Source organism: Lygodium microphyllum, chromosome 28, assembly GCF_053477565.2.
Source record: "Lygodium microphyllum isolate KBCC chromosome 28, Lygodium_microphyllum_v1.1.10, whole genome shotgun sequence".
Classification (NCBI taxonomy): domain Eukaryota; kingdom Viridiplantae; phylum Streptophyta; class Polypodiopsida; order Schizaeales; family Lygodiaceae; genus Lygodium; species Lygodium microphyllum.
The window spans coordinates 34,740,265-34,765,906 of record NC_141162.1 but is presented as its reverse complement, the minus strand read 5'-3'; the positions used below and the strand labels follow the sequence as shown (position 1 = coordinate 34,765,906).

The following is a 25,642-nucleotide window of genomic DNA, read 5'->3' as shown; positions in this document are numbered from 1 at the left end:
GGAGCTGTAGCCAACAAATACCTGTTTGCGGGAAGCCGCTTCGAATTTGTCACGGTGAGCTTTGGGAATGTGAACATAGGCATCACACCCAAAGACCCGAAAGTAAGAAACATCTGGCTTCGACCCAAAATACGCCTCAAATGGAGTCATCCCTTCCACGGCCGAAGTAGGAGAGCGATTAAGAATGTGGACTGCAGTAGCCACAGCCTCGGCCCACAAAACCTGGGGGGTCTGTCGGTGCTCCATCATGGTGCGCGCCATCTCGATCACACTGCGGTTCTTCCGTTCGAGAATACCATTTTCTTGTGGAGTATTCGTATTGGCAAACTCCTGGTGAATTCCTCTATCTGCACAAAACCGAGCAAATTCATGAGAGACAAATTCACCTCCCTTGTCGGATCGCAAGGTCTTCAACTTCCGGCCTGATCGGTTCTCCTCAAAGAGAAGCCAATCCTTGAAGTGCGAGAAAGCTTCTGATTTTAGTGCCAAAAAGTAGGCCCATGTCATCCTGCTATAGTCATCCACGATCAGCATGAAGTACGAGCTCCCACGCAGGGACTCATTCCTCATAGGGCCACATAGATCCGTAGATACTAACTCCATCGGTGAAGTAGACCGCCGCGAAGCGGTGTGGGGAATGGCATCTCTATGCTGCTTCCCCCGTATGCAGGAGACACATGGCTGCTGGCTCACCACTATATCCGGCAACCCTCGAACAAGCTGTCCCCGTGACGCCTTCCGAAGATAGTCATAGTTCAGGTGACCAAACCTAGCATGCCATAATTCAGACTGTGACTGTGAGGTAAGAAGAAGAGTAGAGAGGGCAGTGGACGACTTCAGTTTGTAAATGCCGTTCTCCTCATATCCAGATGATAGAACCTTCCTCGATTCACGATCAAGGACTCGCACTGTAGAACTGTCAAACTCCACCAGAAGACCAAGGGAACAAATCTTATGGACTGAAAGGAGATGGTAACCCAATCCTGGTACATGCAAAACCTCTGAAGTATGGGTGCCACCTCGTCCATCCGGAATAAGCTGCATCTTACCCCGACCTGCAATAGAAACTGAAGAGCTGTCTCCAATGAGAACCTGCCCACGCGAAGGTCGCAGCTGGGCAACACCATCTGATGAAGGAGTCATGTGCCGTGAGGCACCACTATCAAGAATCCACTCTCGAGATTGGGAAGCCGCCATCGCAGCATCAGAAGCATTCGGTGAAGCGTCCTCAATGACAACTAGATGTAGAAATGCAGCTGATGAGGGTGCAGCCACCGCTCCAGAATCCTTGGTTTCCTTCTTCTTGGTGTCCTTCGAGTCTTTGTCAGGGCAATCCTTCTTCCAATGGCCAGTCTTTCCACAAATATGGCATGTGGAGTCTTTGTCCTTGTCCTTCTCCTTGTCCTTCTTGGACTTGTTATCCCCCTTCTTCTTCTTTTGGTCCTTCCCCTTCTTCTGAGAGGCTTGACCTGTCAACGCCTCCGTCTTGGAAGCATTCTGTCCCTTTAACTGTTCCTCTTGGTCCAAGACCATAGGAACCAACTCCTCCCACCGAAGAGTAGACTCTTGCCCTGAAGCAATAAGGGCAGAGTAAAATGTACCGAATCGTGGCGGCAACTGGGACAAGAGTGTAATCGCCATGTCTTCGGAGGAGATCGGCTTCCCCGCATTCTGAACCTGCATCTGTAGCTGCCTTAGCTTGTTAATGTGTTCCCTTAGCGAAGAAGACTTATTGACGGACAAGGTCCGCATCTGAACCTCCAAAGAAACCCTCTTCATCAGGGTCATCCGATTGTACATTTGATCAAGCTCCAGCCATATCTCACGAGCCACCGTCAAGTGCTCGATGTGAGCGATCACGGCTGTAGTGCATGATAGAAAGAGAAAGGATCGAATCCTGGCATTCAGTTTGTCCCAATGAGACTGGGCCCTGGCCAACTCCGCACGAGCATCGGAAGAGAGTTTGGACTCATCTCTTACCGAGGGCCGGTCAATATCTTCCTGTACCAACTCCGCCAAATCATAGGACTCCAGAATGGCCAACATCATAACGCGCCAAATGCGGTAGTTGTCGCCGTCGAGCTTCTGATCTGTAGGAAGAGCCGGTAGGACAGGCACCTTCCGGTCCATAATCACCTGGAACTCCAAGTCCATCTCTGTAGACATCTTCACCTGCAATGCCTTCTCAAACGCAAAAGCAGCCCCCTCTGACTGAGTAGACTCAGCCTGCTAAGGCTCTTCAGCGTCCCGAAGCTCCTTCACCCGCCGGAGGCGATGAAAAAGCAAAACCTGCACTTTTAGGTTGTAAACTCAAACTTTCTCCGCGACAAACAGCAGTAAACAGCAGCAAATCCACCACCTGTACTCCTTTCCTGTGCGCCCACACTCGTTTCAGCCTTGTTCCAAGGCGCAGCCCTCCTGTCTGCCCTTAAACGCAAAAAACGCAAATTTGTGTCGCGATGGAAACTCCTCTTCAGGTTGATTCTGCGCTCAGTCAGCCCTCAAACACTGCTCTGATACCATGTCAGAGTGCAGCGGTGCGGAAGCGTAGGACTGAGAGAGAGAGAACGCAGAGAGAGAAGGGAGAGAAAGAGACAGTGTACACTGAAGATCTGCTGTATAAAGAATGCTGAATACAAAGATATACACGGGCGCAGTGCGCTGGACTGCGTGTCTCCACCTCGACGATGCGACCTGCTGTCCACCTCGAAGTCTGCTGCAGTCTGCACTGTCTGCTGTCTGAAATCTGCGAACAGAGACAGAGATCTGCACGGCACCGGTCTGTAATTTGCGACAGAGAATGAATGCCAGACTGCTGAAAACGTCAGCAATAAATAGGCGAAAATCTGCCTAGGACGGGGCGCCAAAATAGGACGCAGCCTGATAAAAATCAGCTGCAGGCAGTCGGACTGCCACATGGCAGTCCGACTGTGCAGCTGGACTGTGCAGCTGCTGCCTGCTGCTGCCTGCCTGAAAACAGGCTATGATCTCTGACATGTACATCTCTGGATCAAACAACTTCACAACACTCAGTTATGGATGGTCTTGAGCGACTGGCTTGGGATGCTCTTGAATCTGAGTCTTTGAAACAGGACATGTGGTCTTGGATACATCCCTCTCAGTTAGGATATACTTATCGTTCTCTTCAGCATCCAAACACATGGGCCAAACTGGATAGGATCTATATTGCTCTCTCTCTCTCTCTCTCTCTCTCTCTCTCTCTCTCTCTCCTCGTAATGGATGTTATATTTATAAAGTACTAAACAACAAAAAGAGTTACAAAAGTCATGGCAAAGATGCAGAGGAAATTGCCATATGCCAAGGAACTAAGTCCTCCCGAGGGAGTAAGTCAGAGTGCCGAATGAGATCTATCTGTCAATGCAAGAGACCTTTAAGCCTAGCAAGATGTCCCTAAACATTCGAGGCAGAATCAAAAAGAAAAGCATTCCGAATGGTCCAATTGTGCCAACAACCCCAATATCTAAGAAAGTGAAACAAGATCTTCACATGTGGCTGTGCCGGTGTGGGGTATTTAGGCCGCACAAAAACCCAATCAAAAGGGCTTAGCGAGAAACCAACCACCGCTCGCCAAACTGCTGACAAGAGTGACCAGATTTTCTTAGCGAGAGGGCAAGAAATAAATCGATGACGGGCCGATTCCACACTGGTGGTGCAAAAGAAACAATTGCCGTTGGAGATTCGACGCTTGGAAAGGGTTGAAGCAAGAGGAAGACCACCAATCATTACCCTCCAAAGAAAGACCTTGCATTTGAAAGGTGTCTTGTTCAACCAGCCCTCCATCACAGTTACCTTCCACCATGATTGAGATTTACGCAATCCCCATACAGTATTAGCTTTAGTAACCAGCCATTGATGATCTTTAATCAAAAGATGATACACCTGGTTAGCTGAAGCCTTTTCTAAATTCAGCCGGCCTGCAAGGTCCCAGTCCTGCCAGGGACGATCCGAAGCAAGGGCAGGAAAGGGTTGTCTGCTCTGGAGCACCATCAAAAGCTGTCCCCATAAATCCATGTATCCACGAGGGATCCTGAAAAGCCTCCTGGCTGTACAAAACGATATCAACACATTGCGACTGGCAAGGGTGGCATCTGCAACTGAAGTCAAGCCCAAACATGCCATGCGGTTAAATTTTGGTCTGAGCTCATGTTTGCCTTCCCAAGAAAGTAACCGCGAGGCTGCCAACAATTCCAGTTAAAAAGAGTTAGTAGCTAAGCAGTCCTCCGCTGGATGCCACTGAGCCTTCTGGAGGACCAGTTTCCAAGAACATACCAAATGAGCAAGCAGAGATGATGAAGAACTAGAAAACCGAGAGTCCGCATTAAGAAAATGCCACCAAGAAGTCCAAATTTGGGTATTACCATGCACAAGCCCGTGATCCTCAAGAAAATAACGGGCTATAACGACCCACGGGTGATGATCCAAGAACATGGCGCGAAAAAGAGACCAACGGAGAGCCAGCATATGAGTTTTGGCATCCAAAATAGCCCCACCACCCATGCGTTTGGGGGTACATGCATGCGACCAAGAAATCCATGAAATGCCTGCATGCAAGGAATCCTTCTTCCATAACATGAAACGAATAGATTGAGTAAGAGCATTCAATGTAGTAGTAGTCCAAGGCAGCAATGGCAAGAAATATGTGAGCATTGGCAACATAATTGTATGAGCCACTTTGAGGCGAACATGGAAGGGCCAAGCCTGTGACTTCCAATACAAAAACTTAGCTGCCAGTTTCTGTGAAATCCACTCTAGTAGCTGCTTTGGCCAAACATCAACACCCAAAGGGTACCCAAGATGTCTGACAATGGAACCAAGGGAAACAACCATTCCCTGCCAGTCCAATGACTGCAAATCCGACTCCGTGCAGCTGAGAAGGGCTGATTTCAAAGCATTGATACGAAGACCAGAAGCCTGACCAAAGAGAGTCCAAACATCTAATGCTTTGCAAAGATTATCCTTGTCCGCACGCAGAATCATAAAGCTATCATCAGCCAAGGATTGACTAATGAAGTGCCGTCCAAAAGGAAGAGACAATCCAGCCAACTGAGTAGAAGCTGCCATATGAGATAATATCGAAAGAACTGGATGAGTCGCAAGGGCGAAAAAGAGAGGACTCAAAGGGCAACCCTGTCTCACCGAGCGGACAAGGACAAATGGCTCGATAACACCTCCATTCAGCATAACTCGCGAAGAAGCCGCAGCACTAATGGTGTATATCAAACGAGACATCCGAGTACCAAAGCCCATAGTAGACATAAGTTCTGCAATGAAAGACCAGTCCAGACAATCAAAAGCCTTTTCCAGGTCCAATTGAATCAGTACCACCTCCTGATTAGAGTGCCTTGCATAGTCAATAGCCAGTTGCACATTTAAGACATTATACAGAATGTTTCGGCCCTTAATGAAACCATATTGAAGAGGATGCACAATGGCAGGAAGATGCTTATGGAGCCAATTCCCCATTACTTTGAAAAAGATTTTATACATAGAACCCATCAACGAAATTGATCGCCAATGTTTCAACATAGACGGCCAAGGAACTTTTAGAAGCAGTTTAATAAGTCCTTCTTTCCATGAGCAAGGCATGAACCCCGTTTCCCAAACCTGCTGAAACATAGCCGTCAATGGTTTCGCCAGTTGGGTAGCAAAAACCTCAAAGAATTCATTGGTGAGACCATCCCAACCAGGACTTTTATCCTTGGGCAAGTGTAACAAAACATCCATGACCTCCGCCTCACGAATATCTGTCTCCAAAGTGGTTTGCATGTCATGTGGAACCTGATTGCGGACCAAATCATAGAAAACTGAGCAGGCATGAGTAATTTGGTCTAAAGGTGGAGGAGTAGAACCAAGAAGGTCTAGAAAATAATTCCTACACATATTCACAATAGTCTACGGATCAACGACCATTTGACCTTCTGCATCCTGGAGTCTAGTCATATTCTCTTGAGCAGAAGAGCCATGGAGAGCTCGAAAGAACTTATGAGTCTGACAAGCACTATCTTGCAAATTTTCTGTCAGATTTTGCAATTTGGTCTGCTGATAAAATTTCAATTGAAACTCTTTAATAAGATCAGCCAAACGCATAGCCAATGACAGCAGAAATACATCATCTGGAGTCTCCACCAGTAGAGAACGAGCCAAAGCCAATAATTCCTCCGTTGTTTGTCGACGGCGCCGATAAAGAGAGGCATGATGAATCCCACACTGCCGAACAACCCGCTGCGCATTAGAGAGCAAACGTTCAAAAGAAGCATTGCCCTCCGAAGAGAAGTCCAACAGAAATCTATCAATCAATTGCTGCATATAACCCTGAAAGATTGAATGCTGCAAATAAGACAAGTTGAAGCACAAAGGGAGTCTATCCAGAAATTGCTTAAAAAGTGCAATGGGTTGTACAGGCATCTCAAGCTGTAAAGGAAAATGGTCCGACAAGGCATATTGCTAGCCATGACCAAAGATCTTGCTTAAGTACGGCACGAGCAAACGCATTCCACACACGGCTTTCTGGAGCGCCCATCCCCGAATGCTCTGATGTGGACTGTGAAGAATCAACACACATATTAAAATCCCCCATCAAAAAACCCCGTCTGCCAAGTGACAAGGAGGTCTGCAAAGTATTCCAAAGATCCCTGCTGGATAAAGGATCATTTGGAGCATAGAGCCCAAGTAACCATAAGATCTCTCCTTCAAACAAAACTTCAATCACCACAAAACGACCATGTACATCATTTTTAATAAGAACAGGTTGATATTTCTCATGTACAATCATAACCACACCAGAATAATGCATGGCATGTGTCCCTGCATAAAACAAGCAAAACCCATGACAATCCACAACTTTTCTTGCTTCACCGTGACTCTTGTGCTCAACAACACACAAGACATCCCACTGATTCTCATGCAATAAACTCCACATGGCATGTTGCTTATGGCGAGAACAAATGCCTCGCACATTCCACGTAGCTATCTTCATGTCTATTCAAAAAGAAAATCAGGAACAAGGCAAAGCTTGCCTCAATTTAACCTTTTCTGCTAAAATGTCAAGGACTCCCTCATCCAGAAAATCAGCTAACACGGCAAAAGAGTTCGGACGGCCAGATTTAGAAGTAGACGGTGTATCCACTGTCTTGGGAATGAAACGGGGATAACAACGATCCCATGGGGTAATCACGTTGCCTTTAGCATCAAAAGCCAACTTAGCAGGTGGGCCCTTCGAACCATCCGTATAGACTTTCCGAGTGGGCTGATTGCGAGGAGCAGAAGAAACCATAGCATGAGTAGTGTGTTCTGAAGAAGACATGTCTTTCCTGTGCATATAAGTACGCATGGAATCTTATGAAGCATTAGGCACAGTATCCGCCATGCGAGCATCAAACCTTTTGCCATTTTTGGCTCAAACATCTACCCAGTCATTGTCACGGGAATCCAAACCCGAAACATGTTGCTTGCCTTTATCCAAAACTTTAGGTGGCTGAGTCGCATCCTGCGACGGAGCATCAAGCACCATATCTTCCATGGAAGGCAAAACAGGCTGAGCATCTGAAGTCAATTGCTTCGTTGGACACTCGGCCATAAAATGCCCCAATTTTCCACACGAAAAACAATGCCCTGCAAAGTTACCCCATTTCAAACGAAAGTGCAAAGGATGCATGCCAGAGCAATTAAGACGTAACAAAGCAGGCCTTTACCGATCCGTGTCCCAAAGTATACACAAATGGTTACGATTCGTGGCCCTCAAGCTCGACGGAACCAAAACAGTGCCCACAACAGCCATGGCATCCTTTAACAGTGGCCAGTAGACTGCCGGACAGTTTTCCACTTCAACCCATACCGGGCATTCGCGTTGAAGCAAGCGCTGAAAATCCGCCATTGGGCGCCATGGCACAACATGGACCAAACGGCGATCAAAGAACACTGGCAGTTTAGTCAGCAGATCAACACGATGCTTCTCAGATTTCAACAGCACCTCATAAAAGCCTCGGGGCCAAACAAAAATCTCTTCAACACACTCCCCTTGTAGGAGACTTTGCAGCCACTAGCGAATATAGAACAGCATTGGGATTCTACCAGTGAAGAAGAGTATAACAACACGATCATAAAACACTGAGAATGAGCGCAAAACATTTTTAGGATCCACAATGGCTTCTAGAATATCTTCAGCTCCTGAGTCAGAGAACACTTCATGATTATGTTGAACATAATCACCAAGCAGAGTGTTGGCAAACTCCAACAAATGCTCCTAGTCAACATCCTGAGAATCCACAGAACCAGAAGCAACCTGAGCATAAGAACGTTCCTGATGATCCATTGTATCTTCCGAAGTATGCTTGGTGCGTTTGCCCGCAGGCTGGAAGTCAGGACCAGATGGCATCTCTTCTCTGCAAGGAATCATATCCTCTGGTTCCTCTGTTCCAAAATCCGGACCAAGGGCTGCCACCGTTTGGTCAATAAAGGCCATGTCCAGACCAACCATGTTGTATCACCCCTTTAACCAGAGATCTAAAACTATTTGGAGGGCGCTCTCTCTCTCTCTCTTCTCTCTCTCTCTCTCTCTCTCTCTCTCTCTCTCTCTCTCTCTCTCTCTCTCTCTCTCTCTCTCTCTCTCTCTCTCTCTCTCTCTCTCTCTCTCTCTCTCTCTCTCTCTCTCTGTGTGTCAAACGCAAAGTAGGGCTCCCCAGGAAGGCCAGATGTTCCCGAGTAGGTGATGGCAGGGCACGAACAGGGCAAAACGGACCCTACACTAGACTAACGAAGGGGCTCAAGCAGCGCGCGAGCATGAACAGATGTCCGCTGGGCAAGAAAGGCACGTCCGCAAGCAAGGAACACGACGCCTCTTTCCCTTGCTCGCTCACGCTCTCTCTCTCACTGTGTGGCTACCTGCAAAAGCGGGGCAAGATAGCGCAGGCGCTCTCTCTCTCTCTCTCTCTCTCTCTCTCTCTCTCTCTCTCTCTCTCTCTCTCTCTCTCTCTCTCTCTCTCTCTCTCTCTCTCTCTCTCGCTCTCTCTCTCTCTCTCTCTCTCTCTCTCTCTCTCTCTCTCTCTCTCTCTCTCTCTCTCTCTCTCTCTCTCTCTCTCTCTCTCTCTCTCTCTCTCTCTCTCTCTCTCTCTCTCTCTCTCTCTCTCTCTCTCTCTCTCTCTCCAGGGCGCCACTGGAAAAAAGGTCGCGGCTAGTAAGCACCAAGGGTCGACAGGGTATTTACAGGTAGACAGAAGCAGGGATCACTGATAGGAGTGGGCAAAACAAACCCGGCACGAGTCTGAGGGGCGAACTCAGACAGGGCGCAGGGCAGGAAAACACGTCCGCACGTCAAAAGTCAGATCCACTATCGCTTGCTTCTCCTCTCTCTCTCTCTCTCTCTCTCTCTCTCTCTCTCTCTCTCTCTCTCTCTCTCTCTCTCTCTCTCTCTCTCTCTCTCTCTCTCTCTCTCTCATCAGCATCTTTGATCAATCCATGCATATGCTTCTGTGACACTACACTCTAACAAGAGCCTCTTTATCCATGTCTACAACACACCTTAGTATCAGAAGTGGTGCAACAATGGAAGCATAAACATGCTGAAATAAACTACTGAAATACAAAACAAGAGAATGAATTAATGAATGAATGAACACAAATACAGATGAGAACTCAAATGTATGCTTGGGAGACGAAATCCATATCGAACATGAGACAGCAGCATACAACAATGAGTCACTGGTTGTGTGGGCACCATATAGGGTTTAGCAGCTACCTTGGGAACCATGCCAACAAGAGAAGGCATCTTACACTAAAATTAGCACTTGAAATTCGTGGAATTGACAGGGATTTCAGATGCCAAGCCATCCATTGTGAATTGGGGCAACATTTGCCCAATTGGTGTTTCCATTTGTGCAATTCCAAGGTGAAAATCAAGGGGCAATTGGCCCAAATTGCTTACTAATTGTATATACAACAAGGGGCTTTTAGATCAACAAAGAAGATTGTGGAATCTCAACTTATACTCAATCCATTGGCAATTAAAGTTAAAGAAATAGCGAAAGGGGTGCCAATTTTGGGGTCCATTGGGTGTCTATTGGACAATATTATTAAGATAAATTGTACATTTTAATTTATGTTTATTTGTTGATTACTGTAATTAAGTGCTTAATCAAAGAATTACCATCCTCTCCAAAAAAAAGGTTGGTTTCATGGTTCCATTGTTGGGATACCACTCAATCCCTTGATTTGGTCGGCCCAAGGCACTTGATTGCAAGCCAAAGCTTTGTGCTAGTGTCGATTTTTGCTCACAGCTAAGAAATTATTGCAATATATCTTCATATAGTGAGATGCAATCAAGCAATGATGATGTGCCTCAATATGAACATTCACATGGAAATGAAGAAAATGCAATGCTTGATCTTGGACGACAAGACTCATACCATGAACAACAAGAGGAGAATGTTGCTGTTGGGCAAGATGCATGACCTTCAAGGAATAATGAGACCAATGACCAATAAAGTGAAGAGGAATTTGATTACCAATTTAAGAATCGTATGAGGACAGCAACAAATCTCTTTGCTAAATTAGCAAAGGATCTTCAATTTGTCCGATTTTTAAATGCTTCGAAGAATAATAACAAGAGCAAGAAGACGAAGGCATCTTCTACACCTTCGAGAGCGAGGTGCACCGAAGATAATGTCAAACCCTTCATTTGAAGCTCCCAAAGATGCTACTGAAGCGAAACAGTTGATACCTACAGAGCAAGGAATGCAAATGCAAGACCATCATGGAAGTGCCAATCCAATGGATTTTGGACAGTTGAGCATGTGTGCTATGATGGAGCAACCAAGATACTTTAGTGAAAGCATGATTTCTTATACTATGGTTGAACAAGGACCGCATACCGAAATGTATGGCACAAATCCCTATGGTATGCAACAATCAATGCATGGTGTGCAAGGCCTAATGTATTCAGATATGGCTAGAAATGTGCAAAACCCTATGTATGGCAGCACTCGTTTGATGCCTGGGGCACAAAATAGCATGTTTGGTAAGGCATCTACGTCCCCCAAATGCTTATGGGACTCAAGGAATGAGAGCTAGTTACGAAATGCTCCATTTGGTGTTGGTTTTGACATAAATTCTGCAAATGCATCCTTTTTGCAACAGCCAATGTATGACAACTTGACACCCAAAGGGGCAACAAAAGACTATGAGGGTGGAAAAGTAGTGAAGTTTGAGTCCTTCAACGGAACACAAGTTAGACTGAAAGCTTTGACTTTCATTCAACAATTTGATGCAACCTATTCAAGGGGGGATTTCACCGAGTCCTTGAAGATTCAAAAGGAAGCTACTTTCTTGAAAGGAAATGCATTGCAATGGTAGTGCACTCTTTTAATGCAAGGTAGAGTGTTGTCAATGTGGATACAATTCAAGCGAATGTTTGCATCAAATTGGTTGATAAGTACCTTTGAGGTGGACATTATGACAGCTTGGAATAAGATGGATGCTAAGGAATGCAAGAATTTGGAGCAATATAATAAGAATTGCCTTGTACCCCTTCATGAGCAAGTGGAAAAATATGTTTGTGGACTGCCCAAAGGAATCAAGGATTTTTGCATTAAATCCACCATGTCTAGCATGTCTCAACTCATAGAGATTGCTACTACCACCAATGCTTTGCTGCATGGGAAGGATTCGGGCTTCCTAGAGAGTGGGAAGAAGCCAAATAAAAAGTTGTTTAAGGCTAAGAAAAGGGGCAGATCTGAAAATCAATCTGAAAAGAGGCCAAAACAACAAAGAAAGAACTCAAAAACATTGGCACAACATAGGGAATTGATGGCTGCAAATAAATATTTACTTGTGAACAAGAGGGCCACATTACAAGGGACTTTCCCAATGGGCAGCAAGCTGGCAAATTAGAAAATCAAGGAGAATCTAAGTTGTATCTTTCTCTTAGCACTACATAATTTCATCATCTTTGTACTAAGGCGCTTGGGCAAGTGAACAACTTTTCCATGAGGGACACTGTCCAAGTGACACTTGCTACATAAGCATTCTTCAACATGTAGCATACTATACATCCCATTGTGCAAAGCACTACTATACGAATCCTAAGTTGTTTCCACCGGTGAAGTACACCACCATTCTTCTTCACATGATACTTCAACACAGTTCCCTTCTCATCAGTATCCTTGAGTATTTAAGTAAACTTGTATTGTTTTGTCATGTGTTGGATGTATCATCCCTACTCCCATTTTCTAGGTCACTGTTACATAATCGGCTACCACTCTTAAAATTAACTTTTCACCACCCAAAAAAAACCATAAACGAAAACAAACAATTCAATATGATTCCATTCACCTTTATAGGGCTTGGTAGACCACTGGGCAGCCAACGAGCACCCTTTGTCCAATGCCTTGTCCTCTCTAGGGTGACTACTTAGACTCCCTTGGTAAAAAAACTATCGCCTCTATAGTCTTGATGAGCCACTAGGCAATCGATGTGCACTCTTTGTCTGATGCCCTAACTGCTTTGGGATGCAACACCTTGAGGAAAAGGTTGCCGGCCCTTTCCTTTTAGACTTAGTTTTGAGCTTAAGAGGGGATGTTGAGCTAACACACGCTTTACAACTAATTAGTAGTTTTAAACAACCCCAAAACACGCTTAATTAATGAAAAATGCAAATTTGGTATACATTTCCAAAGAGTTTCAATGATTCCCCAAAACCATAATTTTTTGGGACACTCTTTAACACCTATAAATAGACAAGCTGCCCACCATTCAATCAGATCCTTTTGTGCAAGTCTCTCACTCTACTATGCAAATTTCAGCCATCAGCCACCTACCATCTACTGTCCAACCATCATCAACTACATCCCATCACTATCCAACCCTAGGCGGTCTGCTTTTAGCCATCACCTTGCTATTTTGGAGATCTCCATCTACAACATCATCAAAGCACCTCATCAGCCTCCATTTTTAGCATCTGGTGCCAGGTGACTAGCTACTACCATCTCTCCCACTAGGAGACTAATACAATACCTGCATTTTTGCTATCCAACAAGTTGTCTACATCAACAAACACCTCTTCTATCGTTGCCTCAATTCCCTGACACTCTGGTGATCAATGTTTGGTGTTTCCCACACTCCAACACTCCAATTGGTGGTCACAGCACTTGGGATCCATCTCGGGTGGACATCACCCTCATTCTATACACTTACATTCATTTACAACATTCATTCACTTCATAGTTTTTTCTCTATGTTTATCTTTGCATTTGAGTTTTGAGTTTTTGTATTTTGGGTTTTGTGTTTTACGTTTAGGATTTGAGATTTTTTTGTCTCTATCTAAATCTTTGTGTTTCCGACTTGGGTCGTATATACTGTGTTTCCTCGGTGCAAACCTTAACATATCTTCACAACACCTACAACACTTGCTTCCTTTTTCTCACTTGGTTCCTTCAAAAGACACCAAAGAAAACGTCATGGCCATCTACCAATTTTGTTGAATGCCTCTGAGATGATACAATGTGGGTCTTCTAGGAGTGTCATGGAGCACAAACATTGACTCTCCAAACTCTCTACTTTAGTCTAGCTGACCAATGAACTCATTGATTGGAAAACAAAGGAATCTAATCAAGATGATCCCAATGTGTTAACCTCTCCCTATAGAAAGCCAATCTTCTCAATCATTTGACACCTCACATTACCAAATCCTCGAGTGTTTGTGCACTCAATTTGATTCACCGCTATGCTCTTGTGTTTCCAATGAAAGAGGAAACAAACCAAGGTCTTGCAAAGTTGGCAAATCTAGATGGAGTTCGAACCCGCAAAAGAGCACAAACCGTAACAAAAGATCAATCTCGCCCTCATCTTTGTAGTCATCTGCTCTAGTTACAATCTAGTTGATCTAGTAACCCAACCTTAAAGTAGCCAACCATCAAAGTGCAATCGATGTCTTACTCGTTTGACTTTATTTTGACTAGTCAATACTTAAAATACTTCAACGTGATTTTCACACCTTAACAATCCAACTACAATAGCAATTTCACCCTTTAGGATAGCTATACATGTTCAAGGATAAACTTCAAATCCAAGCAACTTTGCACAAGATAGGACTCCTGAAAATAGGTAGGCGCGCAAATTTGGAGTGTTTTACTATTCACTTCTCACTCAAAATCATGCCCTGATTATGTCCTTAATATATAATTCAAACTTGCAAAAGTCATTTCTTGTACCTTCTCTGTTGCTGATGACAATGGAGAGGCAAGCAACAGTTCTGCAGGTGAGCAGGCAAGCAAATGGGCTTCCAGCTCAGAACGCAAAATAGTATCTTTAAATTGCCCATACATGACATCTCCTGTGGCAGTTTCAACAGCAACCACCCCAATAGTTGTATCATGAGCACCTGCTTCATTATCAACTTCTCCAACAGCTTGAATTCCTTGTTTATTGACCAAGCTCTTTGCCCCAGAACTGGGGATGTCTACCTGCTCCGTGATACACATGAGGTAGCTGCTGCAGGCGCCTGACTCTACATGATTGTCCTCTCCTCCTAGATCTGCAGCAGCCTCAAGTGTAGCTCTGGTGTACAGAGCCGACAGGCCCCTCGCAAACGGACCCAACTTATTTGCTCCATGTGCCTTGATTGCTGCTGTTTCTGTTTGGCGCACTACACCAACCTTGTAACCCGCCTCCACCAGGCGTCTCACATGGACATGAAGACGAAAGCTGGGTATACTGGCAGTAAGGAAGTTGCGATCATTGTAAGCTAAGATGCCCAGGACCCTTGCAGCAATCTCAGCATCCTCCCCAAAGATCCTGTATCTGTAGCCCACTTCTATCAGCAAGAGGACATCCTTATATTTTGCCTTGAGCTCAACCACCTGTTGTTCTAGTGGGGTATACTGCTCTTTAGAAGAGGCCCTGTGCTCAGCTACCGAAGCTAGCCTGTCCTTGTCATCTGAAGCTAGGAGCGTTTTGACGAACCTCTTATGCCTTGCTGGGTCAGAAGCAGGAATGTAAAAGTTCTCTTTTGGTTTCCAATATGCAGAGACGGCCGAGGAAACTGTTTCCTCTTGGGGTGGAATCTGTGGCTGGTCGGATATCGACGGATGTGTCTGCGTCTCAAGGCATACTTCTCTCTTCCTCCTCCTTTTATAAGTAACTGATTCAGAATGAAGGTGCTCCTTCTGATCCTGTGTTTCTTCGTCGCCCAGTAGGGTCGCTCCGCTGCAGATTTCAGGCCGCTCAAGGTCGACAGGATTCAGAAGCTCTGCGTCGTCATTGCCCATGCCCATGCCCACGCCACCATTACCATCAAACTCGGGGCTGCCATGCCGAAAGTTGTCGTGTGTGAATTCAGAGCTAGGCCGTTTCCTCGATGAGTGGTGCCCAGGGGGCTTATTGCTCGGGGAGTCGGTGCTGGAACTATGCTGAACCCTGCGGAGGGAGGCGGATGTCCTGGCGGGAGGCCATTGGACGGTCGAAGAGCAGGGAGGCGAGCACGCAGGGGAGGCGGTGGCCTGCGAAAGCAATGGTTTGGGGGTGAAGAAGCGCGAGATGACCTGCTGTTTGTGCTTCATGCTGATAGGCAGCAATCGCCTGCCTTACCATGAACGACTGAGAATGATAACATGAGAGAGAGAGAGAGCGCGAGCCGACATTACCTCTCGCTACCTACTGTCCATGCATTTGGCGCCAAGTTTTGTCTCTCACAAGGAATGTATGATTTACAAAGGTCTTTGGGCAACTCATATCCTAGCCCATGGAGGTTTTACAAGTATGTATGATGACGAGGTTTTTGGGCTACTCATGTCCTAGCCTATGGAGGTTTTACACATGCAGCTTAACACCAGCTTTTGTCCAAACAAGGGTTTTTTCGCCCTACTGAAAGCTAAGAGCCCCATTCAGAAGCACGTCAACGTATCCCCTATTTGAGAATTGCTATTTCTCCACTATTATGTCACTTTTGTGAGCGACCACAGCCAATGAGAGCACAATGTGCCTGCCAATGATTGGCCCATTGGTGTGATCTCCTTCTCTCCCGATGTCGATCTCCTTCTAGCACATTAGAGATTGTTGGTCCATGGTAAAAGTTTGCTTTGAAGAGGCAAAGCAGATTATGTTAGAGTGCAAACAAAATACTTTCTTTTAAGAAGTCTTTGCATCAAAAATTAAAGTGTGCTTTTCTTAGTGTGGTTATCATATATGGATCTCCAAGTTTTCGAAGGCCTTAGCATTCAACTCAAGTTAGGATACATATTTTCAAATCCATGGATCAATATCGAACATTAATTAAGGTGACTATGGTAGAGTATAAACATAATTTCCTCAATATTCCACACATAAAGCCAATCTCCAATCCCTTTCTTCTTGTTGCGAATACACCAATCTAAATGAATTGGATCTCCTTTCCTAGGTCATCTAATTAGAGGATTATGAGGTTGATTCGTTGGTTGAAGCATTTGGGACAACACTAGTGTAAATGAATTGGATCTTCTTTCCTAGGCCATCTGATTAGATGATTATGAGGTTGGTTCGTTGGTTGAAGTATTACAGACATGCAAATTAGTAACACTTTTTACGGTGTATTTAATGTGTGTTTTCATGCACCCAATTTTGAACTCTGCCACGTTAAATTTAGGCATCCCAAAAAATCAAGGAAAAGAAAAAAGAAACAAGAAGTTTAGGGCAAATAGAGAGAGAGAGAGAGAGAGAGAGAGAGAGTGTGTGTGTGTGTGTGTGTGTGTGTGTGTATGTGTGTGTGTGTGTGTGTGTGTGAGCTTGTTCGAGGTTCAATGAGGTACTACTGCTCATATCCAAAGCATGCAAGCTTTCAAAAAGTGGAGAGAACCCTCTTCTTCAAAAATCCAAGGCTTATATGTTTATCATTTCCTCATATAGAATTTATTTCTTGTTTGTTGTTGAATACGTCAATTTTCTATTTGAACCATTGCATATCATATGCATTTTTAAATGCTTGTGAACGTGTTTTTGAATTGCAATTTAAATGTTTTTTTGAATGGGTTTTTAGACACTCTATTAAATTCATCATGAAACATGCAACAGACCTTGTGAAACTTTGGTTGGGTTCATGAAATATTCTATTGAATGCATTAATGAACATTGGATCTAATGATGTATTTAATGCATGTTTAAACATGATAGAAACTTTGTGCAAACATGGTTAGGGTTTGTTAATGCATGATTAAAACCTGTGCAAAAGGGTTTGTTAATGCCTAATGAAACGGTCTTTCTAATGTTTTTGTAATCGCCCTTTTCATGTTGTTTCTAATGCCAATTTGAACATTGTGTCAAGCACGAACAATGAATTTGCTAAACCTACTTAAGGCCATGGTTGGCTTGCTTGCTTAATACTTTTCTAGTTGCATAGTTGTCTACTATGACAACATCACTATGTGCATGCTTGCCTAAAACCAAGCTTTCGAAGGCTTGCTCAAGGTCATGATTGTGTAGACTTGTTTAAGACCTCAACTTTGTGCTGCATATCTACAACTACTACTACATCACCACTTTCTTGCTTGTTTAAGATCAAGACAATGCTTGCTTGACTAAGACAATGTATGCATAAGACCAAGACTATGTAGGCTTACTCAAGACTATGCATAGCCATGCCTACTTAAAACTACAATTACTTGTCCAAGACCACAAATTGATTTCTTGATTGCCTAAGACTAAGGCTTTTCTAATAGGTGGCATGGAGAAACACTTAGATTTAAAAATTTGCCAAGAATGTTCAAATATATATGTGCTAGAGAGCTCAATAAAATCATTGTTGGAAAAGGAAGGATTTGATTGGGTGGTTTCTTGGAGTATCACCAATAAACTAACAATCGGGCAAATTTGATATTGAAGCCATTCAAGATGAAGTTTGAAAGTAAACAAAATATTCCAAGGGTGTTGACTTGGCCCACTTTCTTATGCTAGCTACCCAAACCTCCTCCCATGATTTCTAATGTGCCTAAAATGCTCAATAATCCAATTTACTAGCTTACTATGAAAGTGTTATTTGAAAGGTGGAGCAAGAGTGAAAGCACAACTAGAAGCAAGAGCTATGTAGGTTCAAGCAAGAGAGAGCAAGACAATGTGTGAGAACTCTAACAATCACAATGGTGACCTACCTTCTCTTATTCTATTGTCATAGAAATAATAGATAATAAAATGGCAATGATGGGTGGCCACAACCTGCAATATACAAGTGTGCATATCATAAGTACAAGAAAATGTAGATGGCTAGGCACACGTAGCCTTTTGTAAACGCCCCGAACAACGTAGTATGCTTAACAATTATGATATTCGCTTGTTTTCGAGATTTAATATAAAAGAGAATGAACACTTAAAGCTGAAAATGAAAATTACTCACAAAATTACAGCCATGAGAATGTAAAAGTAATGGAGACAAGATTGAGGGTTGAAGATGGGCAACCCCCCCCCCCCCGAAGGAATGTATTTCTGCTCAACCCAAGTCCCTTAGGGAAGAGCTCAGTTACAATCAACCTGAGAGTGAGAAGAAGTAATTCTCACTCTCACAAGATCATGCAAAGATGTACAAACACACATGCATTATCTATTATGCAATGACAAGAACTGATTTCATTACAGTATGAGAGAAGAAAAAGGGAAAATCAGCCTTTCTCCATCGTTGATCAGCAGTACATGGATAGAGCTTGCTTCTTGTTACTAAAATAGAAGATAGAGCTCGAGAAGGAGGTGCTGTAATGAATTTACAGGCTTGCTGTCTTGTAAAACAACAGTGATAGAAGAGGGAATATGGAGGAATTTGATAATGGAGAAGCGGGGGATGATGATGGGGATGAATGGGGCCAATTTCTGGCTATCAGTGGGTGCTGTACATGAGTTTACAGCAAAGAAAAATGATGTTGAATGAAGAAAAACGAGCTCTTATTTATAGGAGAGGGGAGAGATAGTACAAAAGGGGAAAGTGGAGTAGCACAAGACAAGTGTCCAGCCACATGTCATGAGATGTGACAAGTGGTGGGACACTTGGAAACTTGTGTGACAAGTGTCTTGACACTTGTCTCTTCTCTATGGCCTTCCTTTTTGGGTTGAATACTGTCAAGAATAGAAACAACCAAATTTAGCAAGCACAGTCAGAGTACAGAACTTACTATTTTTAGAATGACATCCCTATTTTTTAGGACTAGCATTTTTAGGCTAATTCGAGGCTCCTAAAATTTAGGGACCCCCCCAATATGGGTGTCATATGAAAGCTTTTTCCGTGTACATCGCAAAAATGGTATCCGAATCTTCATGTGACTTTCCTATGCAAAGAAATGTGCATTTCAAGCTTTCAGCCCACACATGCACATTATACAAGCATTTCATGATCATGCCATCTTGTTGATTGTAACTGTTTATTCTGGCGGATCTAGCCCACACTTCAAGGCATCAATCCTTTCTGTGTGCGAGTCTAACCCTAATATGTGTGAGTTCTAGTCACAGGCGCCCAATCGGGTCATGTAGGTGGAAGTGTGAACTATCTTTTCTCTAACCCACCGCATGGGTCCACCATAACCTGTGACCACTCATCAGTGGCCAGCTCCAATGCACTTTTCTTTATATCTAATTAGTGCAAATGAAATAAATTTAATAAATCATTATATAGACAAATTAATGAAAAAGGATACAGATTCTGTTTCTATAGAGTTGTGACAGCCCTCTGGCTTTTATTCAGCTGTCCTCAGCTGAAAAGCTTCTTGATATTGTTGTAGAATATTTGGGTAATCCTTCATGAATTTTTCATCTACCCATCGTGCATCTGTTGTGGGTAGATTCTTGAATTTTAGCAAGAATTTTCGTGTCACAAGGCCACTTCTCGTGGTTCGATCCTTGAGAAACAAAATCTTTTCAGGTTCCAAGAGTTGCTCTGTTTCTTCAACTTCTGGGGGATCTTCAGTAATGGGTTCCTTTGGTTCTGGTCCTATGTAAGGTTTTAGCAAACTTACATGAAAAGCATTGTGTATTTTCCAATGAGTAGGAAGCTCAAGTCGATAAGAAACTTCATTTATTTTCTCAATCACTTTGAAGGGTCCAAAGTATCTACTAGAGAGCTTTGGAAAAGATGAATTTTGACCAGAACCTTGTTTGAGCCTGCTTTTATCAAACTTTAGCAAGACATATTGACCTTTTTCAAAAGCCAAAGGTCTTCTTCGTTTATCTGCTTGCTTCTTTTGTCGCTCTTGGGCAACTTTGATAGTGGCTCGAACTTGATCCATTGTGGTTTTTAAATCTAAAGCAAACTCATCAGCAGCAAAAATCTTATCTTTAGTGCGAATAATTGGAGGAGGAATCACTTTACCCTGTACTATTTCATTTGGAGCTTTCCCTGTGGATGAGTGCACCGTATTGTTGTAAGCAAACTCCAATAATGGAAGATATTTCTCCCATTGTGGCTTATGTTCACTAACATAAGCTTTCAACATATCCAAAAGAGTGAGATTCATCACCTCTGTTTGGCCGTCAGTTTGAGGATGAAAAGCTGAGGAGAACTTTAAAGTGGTTCCCAAATTCTCAAATAAAGTACGCCAAAAGTTACTTGTGAATTTGGAGTCTCTATCTGAAATGATCTTAGAAGGCATACCATGTAATCTGAAGATATGTTGAATGAAAAGTCTTGCAGCTTGTGCGGATTTCAATGTTTTATGACATGGAATAAAATGTGATTGTTTGCTGAATCTATCAATTATGACCCAAATCATATCATGACCTTGAGGTGTTCTTGGAATACCTGAGATGAAATCCATTGTGATAGATTCCCATGGATCTTTGGGCACTGGAAGAGGTTGCAACAATCCTGGAATCTTCTGCCTATCATATTTGGATTTTTGGCATACCAGACAAGCTTCAATGAAGTTATGTGTATCTTTTCGTAATGTTGGCCAATAAAAGTAGCGCTCAATTGCACTTAGAGTGGCTGCCCTCCCTCTATGCCCTGCATAAGGGGGTTCATGACTTTCTTTAAGCACCTTTTGTCGAACAGGAAGAGTGACACAAAGGCGATTGTTCATGAGAAGGTAACCGTCTTTGATGGAATAATCTGGATGAGAACCTCCTTGCTGTAAATTTGACCAAATTGCTGCAAAATCAGTATCTTCATCATAAGTATTCTTCATTGTTTGAAAATCTTCATGATGAGCCACTGTAATAGTTGCAATGCGAGGCACTCTAGAAAGTGCATCAGCAACTACATTTTGTTTTCCTGGAGTGTACATAATTTGAAAATGAAACATAGACAAGAAATTTTCCCATCTTGCATGTTTCTCCTGCAAATGCTTTTGAGTCTTGAAATACTTCAAGCTTTGATGATCGGTTTTAATAAGGAATTCATTGCCTAAAAGATAATGTTTCCATATCTTTAAAGCATGAACCACTGCTAAGAGCTCCTTTTCATAAATGTCATACCTTTTCTCCACATCATTTAGACGGCGGCTTTCAAAGGCTACGGCATGGCCTTCTTGATTTAGCACTGCACCAATACAATCACCGCAAGCATCTGCTTCCACCACAAATGGTTTTACCAGATCTGGAATGATAAGAACAGGTCCAGAAGTAAGAGCTGTTTTCAGCCTTGTGAAGGCTGCATTCTCTTTTTCCTTCCATTGGAAAGAGATCTTCTTCTTTGTAAGGTCATGAAGTGGAGAAGCCATATGTGCAAAATGCTTGATGAAGCGGCGGTAATAAGAACATAAGCCAAGAAACGATCACACCTCATGTACATCACGAAGAGGAGGCCATTCTTGGATTATCCTGATCTTTTCAGGATCCATTTGAATCCCTTCAGAAGAGATGACATGCCCAAGGTAATTTATTTTATGCATAAAAAATTCACTCTTTTTACCATTTACCAAGAGTTGATTTTGTTGTAGTAATTGTAGAACAATTTCCAAGTGTTGATGATGCTCCTCTTCATTCTTGCTAAAGACAAGAATATCATCAAAGAAAGTACCGACATATTGTCGATGCTCTCTAAAGATGCGCTCCATCATTCGATTAAAGGTGGCTGGTGCATTGGTTAATCCGAAAGGAACCACCAAGAATTCATAAAGACCGTATGAAGTGCGGAAAGCAGTTTTGTGCACATCTTGTGGTATTACCCTAATTTGATGATAACCACTCTTTAGATCAATGCGGCTGAAAACCTTTGAGCCTCCTAGACGATCCAAAATGTCGTCAATTCTAGGAATAGGAAACCGATTCTTCACAGTGATTTTGTTAAGGGCTCGATAATCAATGCACATCCTGAATGTGCCATCTTTCTTTTGAACAAGAAGAACCGGTGAACAAAATGGTGAGCTACTTGGCCTAATTAGCCCACGCTTGAGTAGGTCTTCGACTTGCTTTCTGATTTCTTCTTGTTGAGGACGGCTCACACGGTATGGTGCTATATTAGGAGGAGAACTGCCCGGAATAATATCAATATGATGGTCTTCTGGCCTTTCTGGGGGAAGCTGATAAGGAAGATCTTCTGAAAAACAATCTTTATACTTTTCCAAGAGCCGATGTTGCTCTTGGTTTTCAGCATTCATATTATCTTTTACATCAGTGACATAAAGCAGACAACATTGAACACAATCCTTAATTGCTCTAGAGACTTGCATATGGCTTACCATAGGTATGGTGTCTCCAGAAACTCCAGCTTGGATCTCGTACTTCTTGCCTTTGTTGGTGAGTTCTACCTTCTTTTTCTGAGAGAAGATCGCTGAATCTACTCTATGATTCCAGGGCATGCCAAGAATCACATCGCAACCATCAAGGTCTCCGATACAGAAGGTATCTTCGTCACTATAGCCTTGAATTTGAAACTTGAGCTTGCCAATGTAGGGTATCACAGTCTTCACTGTGTCACCTTCATCAGCATTTAAAGCTTGGCGAACTTCTGTCGGAGTGTCCATCTCTTCGTTCTTTAATCCAAGCTCTTTAGCTAATTGCAAGGAAATGATATTTTCATTCGCCCCAAGATCTATCAAGAATAGTGCTTGCTTACCTTGCAACTGTCCCCAAGCTTTTAATAATTTTCGCGTCTCTGGAGTGTGAGTTGTGTTTGCAACTACATCACTGATAGCATTGATTTTCACTGGCGACTTAGGCTTGTTGTCAGAAACCTTGCTTTGTCCCTTGTTTGGACATTGCTTCGCTATGTGGCCTGTTTGTCCACATTTAAAGCACTTCCCTTCTTTCATGAAGCGTTGCTTTTCTTCTTCGGAAAGTTGCTTTGCTTGTGGGTATATATTGGAGCGAAATTGAGGAGCATTAGGAGGTGCATAGGGCTTCATCTTCTTTTGATTTGATGGCTGCTTTTGCCACTGTTTTTGTCCTTCATTTGGGACTGAATACTCCTCATCATCAGCTACTCTCTTCTTATCATTCTTTTGGAATGATTTGTTGCCATTGTGTTCCATTTCCCATGTCTCAGCATGGTCAATGAGTTCCCTGAGACTAGAACAATGATAATGATTAAGAGCAGTACGAAGTTTAAAATGCAAACCTCCTTGAAACTTCCTAAGCTTTTCCGAACTGCTGATCTTCTTGAAATGTTGGACCTTCAAAAGTAGCTCCCAAAATCTCTTGGTATAGTCACCAAGTGACTCATTTTTCCTTTGCCAAAGCCGATCCCATTCCATTTTTACATCTCTTTTGAAATGAACAGGAAGAAATTGGCTTTGTATCATGCGAACAAAGGACCGCCATGATTTTGGGGCAGCATGATTATATTCCAACCCCGTCCACCAAGTATGGACTAAGTCGGTTGAATGTAAAGCTACAAACTTAATCTTTTCTTTTTCTTTATGCTTGTCACGACCATACAAAATTTGAAATTGACGAATAAACTTAAGAAGAAGATCAAGATTTCGGGAACCATCATACATACTGAACTTGATCTTCTTTTCAAGTTGAGATAGTGACTTAGTCTTCTTCTTCTTCTTATGCCTTCGTCCATGCTCGGATCTTGAGGTTGAAGATGATGAAGTGCTTGATGGGGACGAAGATGGAGATGAGGGTGAAGAATGTCGACGCCTTTGACGATGATGAGGTCTTCCACGAGAAGGGTGTGACTCTTCATTGCTAGAAGAGGATCCATCAGAATAGGCGCCAGATGACTTTGAAGAAGAGGATGAGCTTCGACGCGATCTCTTTCTTTGTCTTGAAGTAGAATGGGACTGCCTCTTAGAAGTAGTTGGACTTCTTGATCGGCTCCTTTCATTGGTATGGCTTTGTCTCCTTGAAGTAGATGGGCTTCTTTCCTTCAATTCTTTGGGATTCTCAACTTTTTCTAGTTTGAGAAGTTGCTCACGAATTTGCTGATTCTCCTCTCTAAGACTTTGAATGGCTTGAAGGATAGCACTTGATTGCTCCATTGAGACTAAAGAAAAAAAAAAAGCTCAAGCACTCAATGCAAGGGCTGGAAACAAACAAACTTATAGTTGTAAGCACTACCAGTGTTGGGGGTGAGGACCGAGCCAAAGCTCTGATACCACTGTAAACGCCCCGAACAACGTAGTATGCTTAACAATTATGATATTCGCTTGTTTTCGAGATTTAATATAAAAGAGAATGAACACTTAAAGCTGAAAATGAAAATTACTCACAAAATTACAGCCATGAGAATGTAAAAGTAATGGAGACAAGATTGAGGGTTGAAGATGGGCAACCCCCCCCGAAGGAATGTATTTCTGCTCAACCCAAGTCCCTTAGGGAAGAGCTCAGTTACAATCAACCTGAGAGTGAGAAGAAGTAATTCTCACTCTCACAAGATCATGCAAAGATGTACAAACACACATGCATTATCTATTATGCAATGACAAGAACTGATTTCATTACAGTATGAGAGAAGAAAAAGGGAAAATCAGCCTTTCTCCATCGTTGATCAGCAGTACATGGATAGAGCTTGCTTCTTGTTACTAAAATAGAAGATAGAGCTCGAGAAGGAGGTGCTGTAATGAATTTACAGGCTTGCTGTCTTGTAAAACAACAGTGATAGAAGAGGGAATATGGAGGAATTTGATAATGGAGAAGCGGGGGATGATGATGGGGATGGATGGGGCCAATTTCTGGCTATCAGTGGGTGCTGTACATGAGTTTACAGCAAAGAAAAATGATGTTGAATGAAGAAAAACGAGCTCTTATTTATAGGAGAGGGGAGAGCTAGTACAAAAGGGGAAAGTGGAGTAGCACAAGACAAGTGTCCAGCCACATGTCATGAGATGTGACAAGTGGTGGGACACTTGGAAACTTGTGTGACAAGTGTCTTGACACTTGTCTCTTCTCTATGGCCTTCCTTTTTGGGTTGAATACTGTCAAGAATAGAAACAATCAAATTTAGCAAGCACAGTCAGAGTACAGAACTTACTATTTTTAGAATGACATCCCTATTTTTTAGGACTAGCATTTTTAGGCTAATTCGAGGCTCCTAAAATTTAGGGACCTCCTAAAATTTAGGGATCTCCTAAAATTTAGGGACCCCCCCAATATGGGTGCCATATGAAAGTTTTTTCCGTGTACATCGCAAAAATAGTATCCAAATCTTCATGTGACTTTCCTATGCAAAGAAATGTGCATTTCAAGCTTTCAGCCCACACATGCACATTATACAAGCATTTCATGATCATGCCATCTT

At 43.1% G+C, this 25,642-nt stretch overlaps 1 protein-coding gene across 1 annotated transcript in view; it reads right to left on the bottom strand.

The window, feature by feature from the left end:
• The window catches only part of MSH3 (homolog of DNA mismatch repair protein MSH3), a 40,233-nt gene extending 24,542 nt beyond the window's left edge, over nucleotides 1–15,691 (bottom strand). The window contains exon 1 of the mRNA XM_087670172.1: nucleotides 14,223–15,691. Within this exon, the coding sequence (XP_087526298.1) occupies nucleotides 14,223–15,569 (1,347 nt within the window). The 5' untranslated portion in view covers nucleotides 15,570–15,691. The remainder of the gene's footprint in view (nucleotides 1–14,222) is intronic.
• Between the last annotated feature and the right edge of the window lie 9,951 nt (nucleotides 15,692–25,642).